The following is an 18,327-nucleotide window of genomic DNA, read 5'->3' on the forward strand; positions in this document are numbered from 1 at the left end:
AAACAATGACAGCTTTACTTCTTCTCTTCTGATTTGGATTTCTTTTATTTCTTTTTCTTCTCTGATTGCTGTGGCTAAAACTTCCAAAACTATGTTGAATATTAGTGGTGAGAGTGGGCATCCTTGTCCTCTTCCTGATCTTAGTGGAAATCGTTTCACTTTTTCACCATTGAGGACGATGCTGGCTGTGGGTTTGTCATATATGGCCTTTATTATGTTGAGGTAAGTTCCCTCTATGCCTGCTTTCTGCAGGGTTTTTATCATAAGTGGGTGTTGAATTTTGTCGAAAGCTTTCTCTGCATCTATTGAGATGATCATATGGTTTTTCTCCTTCAGTTTGTTAATATGGTGCATCACGTTGATTGATTTGCGTATATTGAAGAATCCTTGCATTGCTGGAATAAACCCCACTTGATCATGTTGTAAGATCCTTTTAATGTGCTGTTGGATTCTGTTTGCTAGTATTTTGTTCAGGATTTTTGCATCTATGTTCATCAGTGAAATTGGCCTGTAGTTTTCTTTCTTAGTGACATCTTTGTCTGGTTTTGGTATCAGGGTGATGGTGGGCTCGTAGAATGAGTTTGGGAGTGTTCTTCCCTCTGCTATATTTTGGAAGAGTTTGAGAAGGATAGGTGTTAGCTCTTCTCTAAAAGTTTGATTGAATTTGCGTGTGAAGCCATCTGGTCCTGGGCTTTTGTTTGTTGAAAGATTTTTAATCACAGTTTCAATTTCAGTGCTTATGATTGGCCTGTTCATTTTTTCTAGTTCTTCCTGGTTCAGTCTCAGCAGGTTGTGCATTTCTAAGAATTTGTCCATTTCTTTGATGAGTCTGGCTAATGGTTTATCAATTTTGTTTTTCTTCTCAAAGACCCAGCTTTTAGTTTTATTAATGTTTGCTATCATTTCCTTCATTTCTTTTTCATTTATTTCTGATCTGATCTTTATGATTTCTTTCCTTCTGCTAACTTTGGGGATTTTTTGTTCTTCTTTCTCTAATTGCTTTAGGTGTAAGGTTAGGTTGTTTATTTGAGATGTTTCTTTTTTCTTGAGATAGGATTGTATTGGTATAAACTTCCCTCTTAGAAATGCTTTTGCTGCATCCCATAGGTTTTAGGTCATTGTGTTTTCCTTGTCATTTGTTTCTAGGTATTTTTTGATTTCCTGTTTGATTTCTTCAGTGATCTCTTGGTTATTTAGTAGTGTATTGTTTAGCCTCCATGTGTTTGTATTTTTTACAGTTTCTTTCTTGTAATTGATATCTAGTCTCATAGTGTTGTGGTCGGAAAAGATTAAACTTTGAGATTTTGAAATGTCTTAGATTCATAATTGTGAACCTTCCCTTCCTTTGTATGTTCACAAATCTTGACGATACATTTCTTTTTCAGAACATCTGAAGTGAGTCAGTTTGAATACTTACGTGGCAGTTTAAAAACTCTTTTCTTTTCTCCTCTACTGAGTCAGCTATTTGTTTTACTCTAAGAAATTCAGAGATCAGATATAAGGATGATCTTCTAATTGAAAAAGGGCAAAACAATGAGGAAAAAGTCTACATTTGCAACCCAACTTAAGTCATAGCTAGCTTTTTCCTTCTTTGAAATGTGTAATATTATGGTCAGTAAGTTACTACGAAAAAAATTCAAAACTTGGAAAGTAGGCAAAATGTAGAGTGGCATATCCTTTCAATGTAGTACTGGAGCATTAAAAAAAAAGTCTGTCCGAGGATGATTTAATTCTCCAGGAGAGCATCCTTGTGTTTGACTTGGTTGTTTACTGTTACTAGAGCCTAGATACTGGGAAATGATATGTTAATGTGTAGTTTTTAGCTGGTAGAGCTGCCCAGTAGGAAAGCTTACCCCAAATGTTGTAATGCTCTGTAGGACATTAACCAGCTTTGTAAGTAACCTACCAGTCTTTTACTCAAATTCTTTTTGCAAATGTACAAACACCTTCCCCCTCACATGCTCTTTGAACCAGCTTTATCATCCTGCTGGTTTCATCATTATTGAGCTGAGTAAATCTTGATACGTGTTTTTTCTGTATTTTTATAAGAGTCCTGTTATTAAATTTTTGACCATTTTCCTTTGTCAAGATTTTAATCTGTCTCGTGAAGCAGAGTTATTACCAGGCACTATGATATATATTGTAGATTGACAAGTGTGTGTGGTAGTAGTTCATAGTAACCTGAAAGCATGGTAATGCATGTTTACCAGATTGTTTACCAGCAATCTACCAAAAGTAGATTGCTGAGGCTGTATGAGTTAGACTTTTATCCAGTGATTCCAATGTGATTAGAAAATGATTCTTCTTGTGTGGATGGGAAAGTTTCAGGAGCTGGAGCTGGGCTTGTGTAAGGACCTGTGGGATTCTAGCCAGAGCTGGAATTGTATACAGAAGTCTGAGAGGCATCTCAGGAAACAGCCCCAGGGTGCAGGGGTGCCCTACAGAGGCAGATTTTGTGTTTACTCCTTTAGCGCCAGGAGTGGAGTTTTCTAAGTCCTCAACCGTGTACGTAGTGGTTCCCTGGAGTTATCACCCTTGTCCTTCGGGGACTATCATACATTAAATTTATTCAGTTCATGTCACCCTCCCACACCCTGATTATTCTCTCATTATACCTCTCCTGCAGTCATTCCTGTTTTTCTTCTTCTTCCTTTCTTCTCTCTGCCTCTCTATCCATTAAGGAATGCTCCCTGACTTGGAACGGTATGGCAGATGGCATCATGTTTAACTGAGATATACATTTATTTGCTTATTTCAAGGCTTTCTATAATGTCTTAGAAGCAGCTTTCACAGTAAATACCAATCAATGAACCACACAAATCAGTAGAGTGAAATTTCCTATGTATTTGAACACTGCATTGATCACCTTCTCTGGTGTGCCTAAGCCATTTTTCTAAGATGGTAATTAAAGTATCTCATATTTGAAGTGGTTTAGGGACACTAATTTTGAAGTGACAGAATACTCAAAGTACAATGCTGCATTATCTTATGTAACTTGGCACCTGGAAGTCAGGTAAAATGTTACTGAATGTATAAATGAGTGGAAGAGGAGAAATGCTATTGAATCTTCTTTGCCAGAAGTCCCTATAAATAGAACAAGTTACTATGCGGGTGGGAGACTGAAATTTTCCACTCTTGAATGCAGGGAGTTGGGGAAGGTACAATGTCCCCCAGGATCTTTGGGGAGCTTTTGCTTCTTTAATTAATTGTTGTTTGATCCTGTTGGCAGATTCCTGGGGTAGGGATCTGTTCAACAGTGTCGGGAAGGAGGCCCCCCGTAGCATGGTATTGGTGAGATCCTTGAGTAAGTGTGGGCTGAGCATAGTCTAGGGAATCGGATTCATGGGGCCAGTGAGAAAGCTGAACTTCGAATTAATTGCATCGGAAGCCTATGAGTTCAAGGTCCCTTGATATCTTGAGGGGAACCAGACCTAGAAAAATGACCAGGATTTCTGAACTAAGGATCTTTGGCAGAAGGTAGGGGAGGACACTGATGCAACTCTAGATGGAAAGTGAATAACCCACAGCTACCATTTCCCTGGGGCTTACCTGGCGCTCTGTTCAGGGTGTTTTCTTTACATCATCTTGCTTGATCTTAACCAGGCCAATGAGAGAGTCAATGCCTACACAGTGTTATGGGTGAGAAGTGGGTTTTAGAAAGTGAAGTTTCTTTTCTAAGAGCATCAACTAATTTTGAAGATTGCATTGGAACTGCGTTGGTGTCTCTGCAAATCTGGACCGCTTACCACCACGCCATGCTGCTCCCTACGTGTGCTTGTTTGGCCCTTTGAGGTTAGCCAGGCTCTTTACTGATGAAGTCCTTGTCAGACTTGAAGGACCAGAGACATTCCTGTCTGTACAAAGACACTTGGGGTGGAACGTTTGGAGGATAAGCCCTGTGAACATGGTGGGCACAAGACCCAGGTAGGCTTTCTTCCTGCAGGACACTGTACTCCCAGGAGGGGGCCTCTCTAGCGTCTTTTGGGGGGCCAGCTGTGCTCCTTTTGAGCTGTTCTTTGATTTTTCCCATCCCACCCCCTGCACCTGGGACCACTGAGGGAGGTACCACCTACGCCAGCTTTACTGGTGAAGAGTGAGTACTTTGTGAACGAGTAGACTCATCCTGCTGCCTCTGCCTGTTGTCTGATGCGTGAGAACTCGACAAAGCTCCTTCCCATCAGGGCGCTGAATTAAAAAATTGACCCTTGACTGGAAAATGGGGACTGGGAGAGGAAATCATGTTCTTTTGTAGACGAGGGAGGAATTTATATAAATATGCTCCGAATGGTTTTACAGACTGCCCATGTATGCACTGAGTCTGTTCAAGAAAGATTCATTTGCCAGAGGATTGAAATATTCCTATTAATATTCCTTACCTAAGAGAAACAGAGGCGTCTACTGAATTTCACGAAAGGTAATATGAAAACTGATCTCCAAGGGTCTTCTTTAATATTTGGCTTCCTCTTTTGTTGTTGAAAATACATTTCAGTTCTCCTTCACATGCCAGCGTACAGCAGAGGAAAAAGCATAATCAGTATGAAAGTAATAAATGTTAGTGCCCGTTTGTGATTCTGGCAGCAACCACTTTTCATCTTACGTTTTATTATTCCATACTATTTAAGGTGCAAAGTCCTAAAGCTATTAAACCTACATTAGTTTGCTGTGGTCAAATAAAATTAATAAAATGTAGACTCTCTAAATTTAAATTGTAATTATGAACTATTTCGACCGGAGAAACGTAACAGCATATAAAAGGCATTCATGTATGTACCCACCACTCAGATTTAATAGGTGGTAACATTTTGCTATATTTTCTTCAAACATTTTTATTTGGGGAGGGGACACGAAACAGGACATTACATATTCAGTCTATGTCTCTCCCGGCCTGTCCCCTTTTCATCCCTCCTCTGTCTTATCATGATGCAGATACATATTATTTCCTTGCATGTTTTTGTACTTTGAAAAAATGGTTGTGGAAATTTCGAGTCAAATTTTCTTCACAAATGTATTTTGTGATAGCATCAGTTTAAAGCCGTAATGTATATTTTTTAAGTTATTTTTTTCTGTGGGGTATAATTATCAAAGACCCACTTGTTAGAGGAGGTTGAAGTTAGTAAAATAACTACCAAAAAATAAATTAGATTTTAAGAGGTTAGTTCTAGTTTCTCCTGCCCATCCTACTACCCTCAGCCTCTGAGTAACCTGACAGGTCCTTCCACGTGTGGGGGGCCTTTGGGACAAAGTTTCTAGAGCATCTGAGGTTTGCAAGACAACTGAGAGGTGTTTTTTTTTTTTTTTTAACGTGGAAGTTTTTAATTCTGTTTAATCTGTTTGCTAAGGTTATGGGCAACTTGGCATTCGCATGCTGTTTATCTAATATTTCCAAGAATTCCATCCTCTTTCAGGGTTTATTGCTCTCTGATGAGTAGTGGTCTCAAATTCTTATTTTTCAGATTCTTATTCTTAGGACTGAGAAAGTCACAGTCACTGTGTCTGCAGATGGGTAGATTTCTATGAGCAAAACCAAACCAAAGAGAGGTTGCCCGCTTTTTGTTGGCCTCCTATGAGTCACAGCCAGGAGGGGAGATATTTCCCCTTGGTCTTTGCTGATTTCACAGAGGCGGGAGGTGTGTTACAAGATGCACTTTTAAAAGTTCATTTAAAAAAGCAATTTTAATATTTATCTTCAAACTAAAACTTTGGCACTCCCTCAGGTCTTTTTATCCTCAGCCCCCTGCTGATTCCCTTTGGAACTGCTTCCATTGCATTCTCCAGAAGGCCATCTCCTTTCAAGAATTTTTGAGATGACTGGGGGTGATTGCATCTATTTAGCTTGACCATTTCTTGGTTGAACCATGTGAAATTCCATTTTGGTAGGTCATAAATGGTCAGATATTGGCAGTTTCAGTGGTTCTACCCTACATATTTGGGGAACTCTGAACATTTACAATTCAGCTTTGGAGCTGGAAGGTCCCAACCAGATTGTCCAGCTCTCAGCACTTACAGGTGATCGCCCTTGGGCTGGCCCAGGATTGCCCATTCAGTGGTGAAGTGACTCATCCAGGCCGAACCTATGATCATACAGTTTCCTGACAAATGAAGTGAAGTGTGCTGTGAACTGTCAGGCTTCAGGAGGTGCTGGCTTAAAGGGGTTATGTTAAAGGAGAGGGGTCCTTTAAGCCTAGAGGGCTGTACCCTGGTAGGGCAGGCAAATTGAGCAGACACCCTGCAGCTCAGATCAGATCAGACAAGTACCTCTTCCTGGCCTTCTTCATCTGAAGGAAATGTCTGAATTTACATACTTTCTGAAATGCTGTTAATCCAAGCTGTCCATCTGCCTGCATAGGACTTACTTGGGCAGGTGGAGATGAGCCTTTCTGCTCGAGTACATCCCTTGGGCACAGCTGGACGTGAGCTGCAGGGAGGGCTTCAGCAAAGGCTTGGGAGGGTCCAGGCTAAGAATCCAAACTGTATCTCATGTTCTCCTGCAGGATGGTCTCTGTTTCCTTTTAGAGAACAGTGGGCACACCTCTAATCAAATATAAGTAAAAATCAATGCATCCTCATTAGAGAAAATTAGAAAAATATGGACAGGTAGGGAAAAAAATTTTCCATCTTCCCGCCACCACAAATAATTACTATTAACACTTTGGTAAATTTCCTTCCAGTTTTTAAAAGCATTTTTTAGAAAACTCACAATTACATGCTAAGTATATATCTTGATATTGCATACATATATATGTAATATATATATATAAAACGTAATAAGAATGTATTATATAGAGAGTACTCTATAAAATACACAATGCCAAGGAATATATACTACTACTGAAATTCTATATAAACTACAACATATATTTTATATTCCTATTTTTTTCATTTATGATAACTAATTACTCTATGAAGATAATTTTTAAAGGCTGTGTAGTATTCCATCAAGTGATTTTTTTTTTTTTTAATTTTTCCCCCCACTGCATAGGTAACCAATACTCCTTTTAGAATAGTAGTTAAGAAATGGACTCTAGACATCTGGGTTCAAATTCAAGCATAATGGTGTGAATGTGGGCAAGATCCTTAACCTCTCTACACCTCAGTTTCTTCATTTTTAAAATAAGCATAAGAATTCTACTTATTCTGGTATGGAAAAAGGGACCACAGTGTCCAAATTTAAAAGCCAAGACTTTGCCATTTACAAGAGCTGCACTGAAGGGGGAAAGCAGGAGAATGCTTACCAGACACGATCCAGATCCCTAACTCATCAAACTTGCAGGTAGTCTTATATAAAGGTATATAAAATAATAAAAATGTATATAAAAGTATAAAAATCTTATATAAAAGTGTATAAAAGAACCCCTCCGAGGTTTGCCTTTGGTCAGCAGGGGGAAGGGGACCAAAGACACCAAGATGAGGCCTTGAGTCACAAGTTAAGGCTACTGAAAAGATTCATCTCAACATAACATTTGCAAGACACAGAATTTTGTCCAGCTAAAACTTGGGAATCTTTAAAATCATTACAATATTATCCAGGGGAGCAAAACACTGAGCATTTACAAAGGGCTCATGTTGTCCAGGAAGCAAAACATTAGCATTTCTTTGTTAATTGAGATTTTTAACTTTGGTTAAGGAGGGACTGATTTTCTTAACTCATTGAATTGCCTTGAGAACAAACACTTAGAAAAGGGGTGGCAAACTTTTCTTGTAAAGGGTCAGGAAGTAAATATTTTAGGCTTTGTAGGCCAAATGCAAAACCAGGCACAGACAATATGTAAATAAATGAGCATGGCTGTGTTCCAACAAAGCTTTCTTTATGGACATTGAAATTTTAATTTCATGTAATTTTCACGTCAGAGATAAGTATTTTCCTTTTGATTAAAAAAAAGATTTTAAAAAGGTAAAAAAAAGACATGAAACTTTTAAACTCACAACTCTACAAAGTTGAGTGGTAAACCCAATTTAGCCCGTGGACCAAAGTAACCCATGCCTTAGAACAGTCCTTGGCACTCATTAAGTGCTGTGTGTGTGTTAGCTGCTACTTCCATGATTAAAGCTGTTATCACCATCATCACTGTCTCTACCCTAGCACCATGCAGTGCTAGGCCCTGGAGGAGGGCAGGGCTGCAGTACACAAGCCCGTGCATCCGTTTGACCTCCTGAGAGTCCATCAGTAGCAGCAGCAGCTTGAGCAGCTCCTGGCTCCATCGTGGCAAAGAGGTTTCATCTCCCATGTACGTGGTGGTTCCCTTACCAGAGGCTGCCTGGAGAGCTTTGCTGGGCTGGAGGGAACAGGTTTCCAGCTTGACTAGCTAGACCAGCCCTGGAGTGACGGTAGCACACATTGTGTGTCCTTTGATGGAACTTTTAGCCTGTGGTCTTCCTGGGGATGAGTGAAAAAGGGAGACAGAGAAACCCACTGTGCATAACTGGTGTAGTCCACTTCCTGTTTTAAAACTACAAAAGGTAGGCGAAAAGGGAGTTCTAAAAAGATTGGTGAAAAAGGAGCTGGGAGTTAAGGGAAGAAAGAGTAGGGTGTTGCTAGCACAAGCCACAGTGCTTGAGTCGTTCATAATCTGGCATGCACTCAGCTCAGTAGAAAAATTGCGGCGGATATCTTTATAAACCTTGACAGCATTATTTCATTATTCATGAAGACTTTTGTTTTGTTAGCCATAACCAGCTTCATTTTAAAGGAGATTTATTCCCAAGGCATTTTAATTGCATCTTCATGGTAATTCTTTGTATTGACTGTTAAATCAACATACCAAATAAACAATATTGGAGTTTACTCTTTTCTTCGGTAAGTCTCAACTCTGCTCCTTCAAGATAATGAAGTGAGAGTGAGTCCAGATTTTCATGAATTGAATATACAGCACTGCACGGCCTTTCCTGACCTTTTGAGAGTAATTTTAAAAAGGACATTGTTTTTTAACTAAGGAAATTTGCCTTAAATCCAGAATTTTCTATGTGAGAGCTTCCACAGTGTGCATGTGTGAAGTTACTTATTCTTGTGTGGTGTGTGTCTGTGTGTGTGCACATGTGCATATTTCAAAGCTATATTATTAAGGCTTTTTTTTTTCTTTTATGAATTTATTTATTTATTTTTGGCTGCGTTGGGTCTTGTTGCTGCGTGCGGGCCTTCTCTAGTTGCGGTGAGCGGGGGCTACTCTTCGTTGCGGTGCGCGGGCTTCTTATTGTGGTGGCTTCTCTTGTTGCAGAGCACGGGCTCTAAGCGCGCGGGCTTCAGTAGTTGTGGCGTGTGGGCTCAGTAGTTGTGGCTCACGGGCTCTAGAGCACAGGCTCAGTAGTTGTGGCGCACAGGCATAGTTACTCTGTGGCATGTGGGATCTTCCCGGACCAGGGCTCGAACCCGTGTCCCCTGCATTGGCAGGCGGATTCTTAACCACTGCGCCACCAGGGAATTTCTTGTTAAGACTTTTAATAATTCACTTCTGAGACGAAGTTTTGTGAAGACAAGTCCTATTTTGTTTTAAATTAATCTCTGGATGAAATTTATCATGTCTGTCTCCCATGGTGCCTTGCACAGTAGTAGAAATCCAAAATTATTTGATGAGAGAAGGAATGAATCAGGGGCTGCAAAGTATCTAAAGGTCATTTGCTCCAATTCTCTACCCTTTAGTTCTCTGGACAATATTCCTGCTGGACACCGTGCTTCAGTATTTCTAAAAACTCACTTCTCTGCTAATCCTGTTTCCTGTAGCTGCCCACACAGTAATATCAGTCCTTCAGATGCCTAAGGACAGTAGTGGTCCAACTCACAACCCCCATCCTACCTCCACCACATACACTTTTTTTTTTCTCCCGGGCTAAATATCTAAAGGTTTTTTTCGAACTTTTCTGATATACCCCACTGTTTAGATATTTCTGCTTCTTCCTGGCCACGCTTTTGTACATGATTTCCTGTGTGTCAGGAGCTGGCTCCCAGTGTAGCCCCCAGAACTGTGTGTTGTGTCCAAATGTGGCCTCAGCTGGGCCCTGTTGGTGGAACCCTCCTCTGTTCTTCTTGATGTTCTCCTATTAATAAATCCCAGCCTGTCAGAGCCTCCTGACTGCCACTCAAAATTGACTCATCTTGGACTTATACTGCCAACTCTAACTCTTAGTTCTTTTTTTTTTTTTTTTTTTTTCCTTTGCGGTACGCGGGCCTCTCACTGCTGTGGCCTCTCCCATTGCGGAGCACCGGCTCCGCACTGTACATAGTAATATACATGAATTTTTTTTTTTTTTTTTGGTACGCGGGCCTCTCACTGCTGTGGCCTCTCCCGTTGCGGAGCACAGGCTCCGGACGCGCAGGCTCAGCGGCCATGGCTCACGGGCCCAGCCGCTCCACGGCATGTGGGATCTTCCCGGACTGGGACACGAACCCACGTCCCCTGCATTGGCAGGCGGACCCTCAACCACTGCGCCACCAGGGAAGACCAAAACTCTTAGTTCTTAATAATAGGATTGGTCATGGACTCTCCTAGGTTGCAGAACAAGCCCAGGGAGGGGGTCCTGGTGATAGTGGGTAGTTGTGGATGGTCCCAGAGCTCTAGAACCAGAGGTATTCCCCAAAAGATTAGTTGTGGACCTGCCAAAGGAGGGAAAATGGAGCCAGGTTGAAGGTCAGGAGAACGAAAGGGTAGCAGGTGGATGAATGACATTAGAGAGACTAGCAGAGGTGTTCCAGAGGCCAGGCAAGGAGAAGAGAATGTACAGCTGAGAGGGAGGTACAGCACGGAAACCAGGTGGTTTAGAATCTGTTGGCCTGAACCCTTAACATCTTCCTGGGTATTTCTTTCATGCAGATCCTTTTTGCTTTACCTAAAAGAATCAAATTTTAATGATGTGGAGCTGGGATCTCATGAATTATTTGTAAGCCAGATTTCCCTTGTTCTGTAGTAGATGTGTTTTTGAATTAAAAAAAAAATCTTTCTATGGGACGTTACATTTCTCTGATTAAACTTCTTCTTGCTAATGGGGCCCATCTTCCTATTCTCCAAAGGCCTTTTGAACCTCAATAGGAAAAAAAAAAGCTGCAGAGCTGAAGTGGTGACTCTGCCACTTCTCTGCCATGCTCTTGCACAAGTCACAAGTTCTCACCCTCATCTGTAGGAAGAGAATAATAACATTTACCTCATTAATAACTCGCCTCACTGGGTAGTTGGGAAGGTTAAATTAAATCACGCCTTTGGAGTGCCTGGCACGACGCCTGCCTGTCCCTGGTCACAGTTAATTTTCTGCTCCTCAGCATACCACCTTGCCCACTCTTAGGTCAGATTTAGTAGGCTGCCTTCTCTGTATTCATCCAAACTATTCATTTTTATTGAATTTACTGGAGAGAGACCAAGAACAGAATCCAAAGATGTCTAAAGGCTACGTCTAGGACTCTTTGGATCATTGATCCATGTTGGGGGTCACAAAGTCAGATGCTGTCAAGAACCTCCTTATATAAATGTGTGAAGCAGCCAGGTGAGAGAGTGCTGGGCCTGTGTCAGCTCGGAGAGTGCATGTCCTCCCTAAAGCAGGCATCCCAATAAAAGCCGCTGCAAACCAAACACTTCGATACAGGGAATCAAGGTTCCAACTCCATCAGTTGTTGGGTATAGATCCCTAGAATGCTCTTGCATTGGGTTACTGTGGCTTTAGAGCAGAGGTTCTCAAAGTATGATCCAGAGACCATCAGTAGCACCTGGGAACATGTATGAATGCAGATTCTCAGGGCTCACCCAGACCTACTCAACCAGAAACTCTGGAAGGGTGGGGGGCAGTGCCAGCAATCTGTTTGAACAGACCCTCTAAGAGATTCTGATCACGTTCAAATTTGAGACCCACTGATTGGGGAAAGTGTTCTTAACCCTGGCTGGACTTTGGAATCACCTGGGGAGCTTTAAAAGGCCAGTTGCTTGCAAACTCCAGTTGCCACAAAGTTTCTCATTTAACTGATTTTGGGTATCAGCCTGGACATCAGGATTTTTCAGTGCTCCCAAGGGGATTTTCAGGGGCATCCAAGGTGGATAAGTGCTCTTCTAGGAGCCTGTTGAAACACCCACATACCCTTTCTCCTGAGTGGGGAGGGGAGGAGTGGGAGGCACGTGTCATTTGGCACAGCTCCCAAGGGATCTGCTGCAACCATCAAACCCTGCTTCCCCTTGGAGAACATGACCTTAAACTACCAGCCTCAATAAAGAGCTTTGATAGGGCCTTTCCTAGACTGAATGAATATTCACTCAATGTGATTTGTTTTAAAGGTTGCTTTTAATGCTATATTTGTTCAGCAAATGTAGGCACTTGTATAGCGCAGATTTTAACTCCTAAATCCTCCAAGGCTTTCCCTGCGATATGCCATCTGGCAGGCATTATTGTAATCATCTCTTTATTATCCACACTAATGAAGGAGTAGCATGGCATTGGTAATTGAGAAACACAGATCATCTACAAATCATTCAGGCTAGTGCTGGCACTTCTTCCCCAACCAGGAAGCATTCAAGAGTAGAAAATATTGACTGATTACAGTTTCCTACCTTCCCTGTGGAGGTACTAATAATATTATTTTAGTCAGAAATTTGAACAGTAGGAGAAGTGAGAGGCTTCTAAATTATAATTCCTTTTTCTGAATAAGGAAATTTCAGTTTTCTCAATAAGAGGCCAAAGCACAAAGCAGATAAACAGCAAGTATATTTAAAATACATTGAACTTTGGAACCAGTCAGTTCAAAGCATGTTATAGTAGAAGCTGCATGGGATTCAAGAGATCAGTGGATCTGGATTCTAGATCTTACTTTGATATTACCCATGCTGTGTGAGATGTGCCATTCCAGCCATCAGCGGGTCTCAAAGTGTGGTCCCCAGACAGCAGCATCTGCATCACTTGTGAACTTGTTAGAGATGCAGATTCTCAGACCTCTCCCCAACCCACCTGAATCAGAGACTCTGAGGGTGGGGCTAGCAATTGGTGCTTCGACAAACCCTCCCGGAGATTGAATTCGGATGCCTGCTCAAGTTTGAGCACCGCTGTTCTCCAGGCACTCAGTTTTCTCAACTTCAAAATAAGATGACAAGCCTAGTTTATACTTGAGGTCCACTCCAGCTCTCCAATGGCCTTAGTGTATGGTCCTGGAAGGTTGAAAGATTCTCTGTAGTAGACCTTGAATGTGCGATTGAAATAATTCAAGTAAAAAACTGGCATGTGTGTAACAGAAGAGAAACAGATCTCTAGGATCTCTATACACAAACCCCATATAGGGTGCTCACTTTAAATAAATAGTGCTATCTTCAGTTGGTTGGTACCATTTTCCGAAAGTGTAAAAACCTTGGGGCTTTGGAAAGGGAGGTGGCCGCTCCTCCTTTCTCCAGGGGCTGAGAGCTGTCTGATGTGATTCACAGAGCAGCACTTCTACAGGCTCTAACAAATGGCATTTCAGAAAGATGTACAGAGGTACACAGGCTTTGCAGTAAAACAAGGGATATTTTCAAGTCATTTATGAAAGCTCTTGGCAGCTTCCATTTCAAGACAGGTGGAAAAAAATGACATGGAACAAGAAAAGAAAATAAATCTGTATCCAGAGCATCTCATAAATAAGGAAGGAGTGGGGGTCTGTTGGCCTTGCCGGGTTCTCAGGGTATTTTTGTAACAGTACAGAAAGCTCTCAAATGTTTTGGCAAGTAATTCTTATACTGTTTCCGTTATCAAAATCTATGCTTGTAAAATTATTTTGCTGGCTGTTAAAACCAAAAGAGAAAAAGGAAACAATCATTTCAAGGAGAGAGAGGCTGGGAAAATGATACTCAGAGTTAAAAAAGAGAGAGACAGGGCTTCCCTGGTGGCGCAGTGGTTGAGAGCCTGTGCTCCGCAACGGGAGAGGCCACAACAGTGAGAGGCCTGCGTACCTACCGCAAAAAAAAAAAAAAAAAAAAGAGAGAGACAGAAAAAAAGAATATAGTTCACCCACAACTGCAAAAATTTTTTTTCATCTAACGGGCTTCCCTGGTGGCGCAGTGGTTGAGAGTCCGCCTGCCGATGCAGGGGACACGGGTTCGTGCCCCGGTCCGGGAAGATCCCACATGCCGCCGAGCGGCTGGGCCCATGAGCCGTGGCCGCTGAGCCTGCGCGTCCGGAGCCTGTGCTCCGCAACGGGAGAGGCCACAGCAGTGAGAGGCCCGCGTACCGCAAAAAAAATAAAAATAAAAATAAAACACAGTGACACTTCATAATTTAGAGCAAGTCATAGAAAATCAAAGGCAATTTTCTAATTGGCTTTTAATTAAGAGCCTATTTGTTGGAGACAATAGGACCTGGTTTGTTGAACTTGAGAGAGACTTTGTTATGTCTGGGAGGGATGGAGAGATTATAGCTTTTATTGAAAAGGATGGATCACAGACCCACTTTGCCTGAGCAAAGCATGTTGATTGTGGAGAACCAAAACAATGAGGAACCTACACTGGACATCTTTGTGAAATTCCCAGTGGCATCTGGTTGAGCAAAACCTTGACCCTAAAACCCTGGTTAAAAGCCTGTACTCTTGAGTTCAAATTCTGGCTCTGCCACATACTGGCTCTGAAACTCTGGGAAAGTTACCCAGATGCTCAGTGCCTCAGTTTCCTTCTGTCAAAGGAGGAAAATAATAGGACCTGCCTTGTGGGAATTTTATGAGGATTAAAAGTTAGCATATGCAGGGTGCTTTATATAACACCTGCCACATAGCAGGCATTATTTTATTAGGACTATTTGCTAAATAGCCAAATGGATCTTTAAAAGAACTCTAAAAATGTGTTATACTGTTTCTTAACTGTAAGACCTTAGAAAGCAGCAGTGCCCTATTTGATACAACCCCATTGTGTGCCTAAGGAGGTGTGTGATTGATACAAAGAGGCTTCCAGGGCATCCTGGGAGCACAATTCAAGCAAGTCTGATGATTCTTAACCCATGGGGGGCTTCTCCCTGGTCAACTTCACTAACACATAGCTTTGGAGGGTTGTTCAAACAAGATTCAGAGCAACTAATTTTTCTCATTTGATTTCCTTTTTGTGTATTTATTTTTGGAATAGATTCATAGACCAACACTAGAAATAGCTCTGAAATAAATGTCACATTTTTCTCTCTTATATTTGGCACACTCTCCTCTGTTGGTTGGACCATGCTGTGTAGCAGCTAATATTGATTAGCCTATGTTTTTCTCAAATCAGTTTTTCTCAGGCTATATAAAGTCTAAATGCTGGCAGTACTAGAACAGATGCATTCAACTTATAAACTGATGGTAAGGAAAAAGGTATGGACAAAAGCACGCTGAAACATATCGTCCAAGCAAGACATTGCCTGCTCTGCCAAATTCAAGTTGCCAGGTCCTGGGCAAGCTTCTTATCTCATCTGAGCTGCAGTTTCCTCACCAATAAAATTGATGCAGCCGCTGTGGAAAACAGTATGGTGGTTCCTTCAAAAACTAAAAATAGAACTACTGTATGATCCAGCAGTTCCATTCCTGGGTATATATCCGAAGAAAACAAAAACACTAATCAAAAAGATACATGCACCCCAGTGTTCATAGCAGCATAGCCAAGATATGGAAACGACCAAAGTGCTGTCAACAGATAAATGGATGAAGAAGATGTGGTGTGTGTGTGTGTGTGTGTGTGTACACACACACACACACACACACACACACACACACACACACAGTGGAATACTACTCAGCCATTAAAAAGAATAAAATTTTGCCATTTTCAATAACATGGATGGACCTGGAAGGTATTATGCTCAGTGAAATAAGTCAGACGGAGAAAGACAAATACTGTATGCTATCACTTATGTGTGTAATCTGAAAAATAAAACAAATGAATGAGTATAACAAAACAGATGCAGACTCACAGATACATAGAGAACACACTGGTAGTTACCAGTGGGGAGAGGGAAGCAGGGAGGGGCAGCATAGGGTTGCAAACTACTATGTATAAAATAAATGAGCTACAAGGATATATTGTACAGCACAGGCAATATAGCCAATATTTTATTAAAACTTTAAATGGAATATAAGCTATAAAAATATTGAGTCACTATGTTGTATACCTGAAATTAATATAATATTGTAAATCAACTATATACTTCAATAAAAATTACAGCTAAGAAAAAAATATGAGATAAAAATCTCCCATAGTTCCACTACCTAGAGATAACCATTTAACATTTTGGAATACTGTACTCCAGAATTTAAAAAATAAAACAGGGTCATATTATTAAAAAACAAGTAATAAATAATAAAATAAAATGGGGGTAACAATAGTGCCCACCACCTATTAGATGAGGTAACACATGTGAAACCCAAACTAGTGCTAACCCCAAGAAAGTACTCAGGAAATTCTAACATTTTTATGTTACTTGTGTTCATGAAAATCGAACGTATCAAAGTCAAAATAATAAATGTATGCATAATGAGGGAAGTTCCACTATTCTTTTCTTAAGAACTGAAAATATCATAAAATCTTTCATTGCAAGTTGCTTTTGAGACTAAATCTCTGATCGTTTATTTCCAGCATTTTGATTTTCCCCTCACTATGGAATACAGGCCTGAGCCTCTTAACACCAATGAGTATCAGATTAAAGCTGAAACCCACTGCATTTGATGTGCCCAGTGATTTTCATTTTTGTTACAATTATATTTATTTTATGAAATATGTCTTTCTTATCATAAGTAGTATACTTCTGTATTTTAAAAATTTTCCAACATCTTAACAAACAAATCAGGATAAAATGCTAAAATAAAATATTGACGTCATTACACTGACCCAACTTGCTATACAGATATGGACAGGAGTGCTCTGGAAATTGTGGAACTGTGTCCAGTAGACAGCACCACTGTCCTATAATTTTAGATGTTGTTTATTAGCTCGTAAAAAAATTTCAAATCAGCATGGAAAGGACAGCTTCTGTGTACTCTTGAATAATGTAGAAAAGTGTGGGTTGTTTGAACCTTGAACAAGTGAACAAAATGTCCTTCCTGTACTTAAATTAGAAAAAATTACAGTTGACCAAAATTTCCCTGGCAAATCAGAGAGCCAAGCTGTTTATTAAGAAATATTCAGGAAGAAAACAAAAATATGTCCTTTCATTAAAATTACCTAGATTATGAGGTAAGAGCAGTTTTCTTTAATATCTCTTTAACTTTTCCATTTCTTGAACATAAGAATGACTTCCCTTAAATCATTAGCCATTTAGATCTGAATTTTCAGGACAGATCTTGGTCATCATTTTAGACAATTAGTGGTGGAGAGTGGTTTCCTGCCCTGAGTAGGGGTCTCATGGTGTTTACTGAGTGATCTGCAGCATATGGAGAATTTGTTGGGCATATTAATAACTATTGTTTATCTTTGTGGTTCTTGGCACAGTGTGTGTGACCACAAGGCCAGAACACTCCCTGCAAGTAGGCAGATGTTAGGACCCTGTGGACCTCTGAATTTTATAGAGTGCCTGTTCTCAGAGACCTACAGACTGTGTAAGTCTGGAAAGTTCACAAACACCACGGACAGGTGTGTCTATACCTAACCCTCACACACGAGGATGAGGAAGTTAAGGTGAAAAAAGGTAAATGGCAGAGATGTGGCTTCATCCCAGGTTTTTTCTCCCCAAATGCTGTTGGTTCCACTAGAGCACAGCCAATAATGTAAAAATACAGTTTTTACATTATTTTCTTTTCCTGCAGTGTCACATGTCTAAGAATAATCCCATATTTCGATCTTCAGCTGAGTTTCCCAACCCTGGGTCTAGAAGCTGGTTTTGCTCCACTTGTAGAAGGAAGCCCTCATTGCCACCCTGATCGGTTCACATGGAGATAGCAAATGTCATCCTACTTGATTATTCGGAGCTTGCCTTGTGGTACTTTGGTCTTCTGGAGGGAAATCAGACCTCTGACGGTTGGTGAAATCTGCTGAAGAATTAACCTGATGAAACATTTTGTTTTAATCACAGAATCATGTCAACCCTGCCATGGACTTTACCCAGACACCTCCTGGGATGTTAGCTCTGGACAATATGCTCTACTTTGCCAAGCACCACCAGGATGCCTACATTCGGGTAAGCACACAGCCCCTTTCAGCTATTGTAGGTTTCCTACTGAATTCGAATTTCACACTTATGGATATGGAGGGATTACTTTTAGATAAGTGGCCCCAGAGATTGGCTTTTGTCACTTAGTAAAGTAAAAATGAAAATTAGGGCTTCCCTGGTGGCGCAGTGGTTGAGAGTCCGCATGCCGATGCAGGGGACACGGCTTCGTGCCCCGGTCCGGGAAAATCCCACATGCCGCGGAGCGGCTGGGCCCGTGAGCCATGGCCGCTGAGCCTG

At 41.0% G+C, this 18,327-nt stretch overlaps 1 protein-coding gene across 15 annotated transcripts in view; it reads left to right on the forward strand.

The window, feature by feature from the left end:
- The window catches only part of ELMO1 (engulfment and cell motility 1), a 557,053-nt gene that overhangs the window by 254,477 nt on the left and 284,249 nt on the right, over positions 1 to 18,327 (forward strand). For all 15 annotated transcript variants that reach the window (XR_008617342.1, XM_055084916.1, XM_024131642.3 and 12 more), the window contains one exon: positions 17,953 to 18,057. Coding sequence is in view for 14 of the 15 variants with exons in the window: in XM_055084916.1 (XP_054940891.1) it covers positions 17,953 to 18,057 (105 nt within the window). In the remaining variant the exon portion in view is untranslated. The remainder of the gene's footprint in view (positions 1 to 17,952; positions 18,058 to 18,327) is intronic.

Source organism: Physeter macrocephalus, chromosome 5, assembly GCF_002837175.3.
Source record: "Physeter macrocephalus isolate SW-GA chromosome 5, ASM283717v5, whole genome shotgun sequence".
Lineage (NCBI taxonomy): Eukaryota > Metazoa > Chordata > Mammalia > Artiodactyla > Physeteridae > Physeter > Physeter macrocephalus.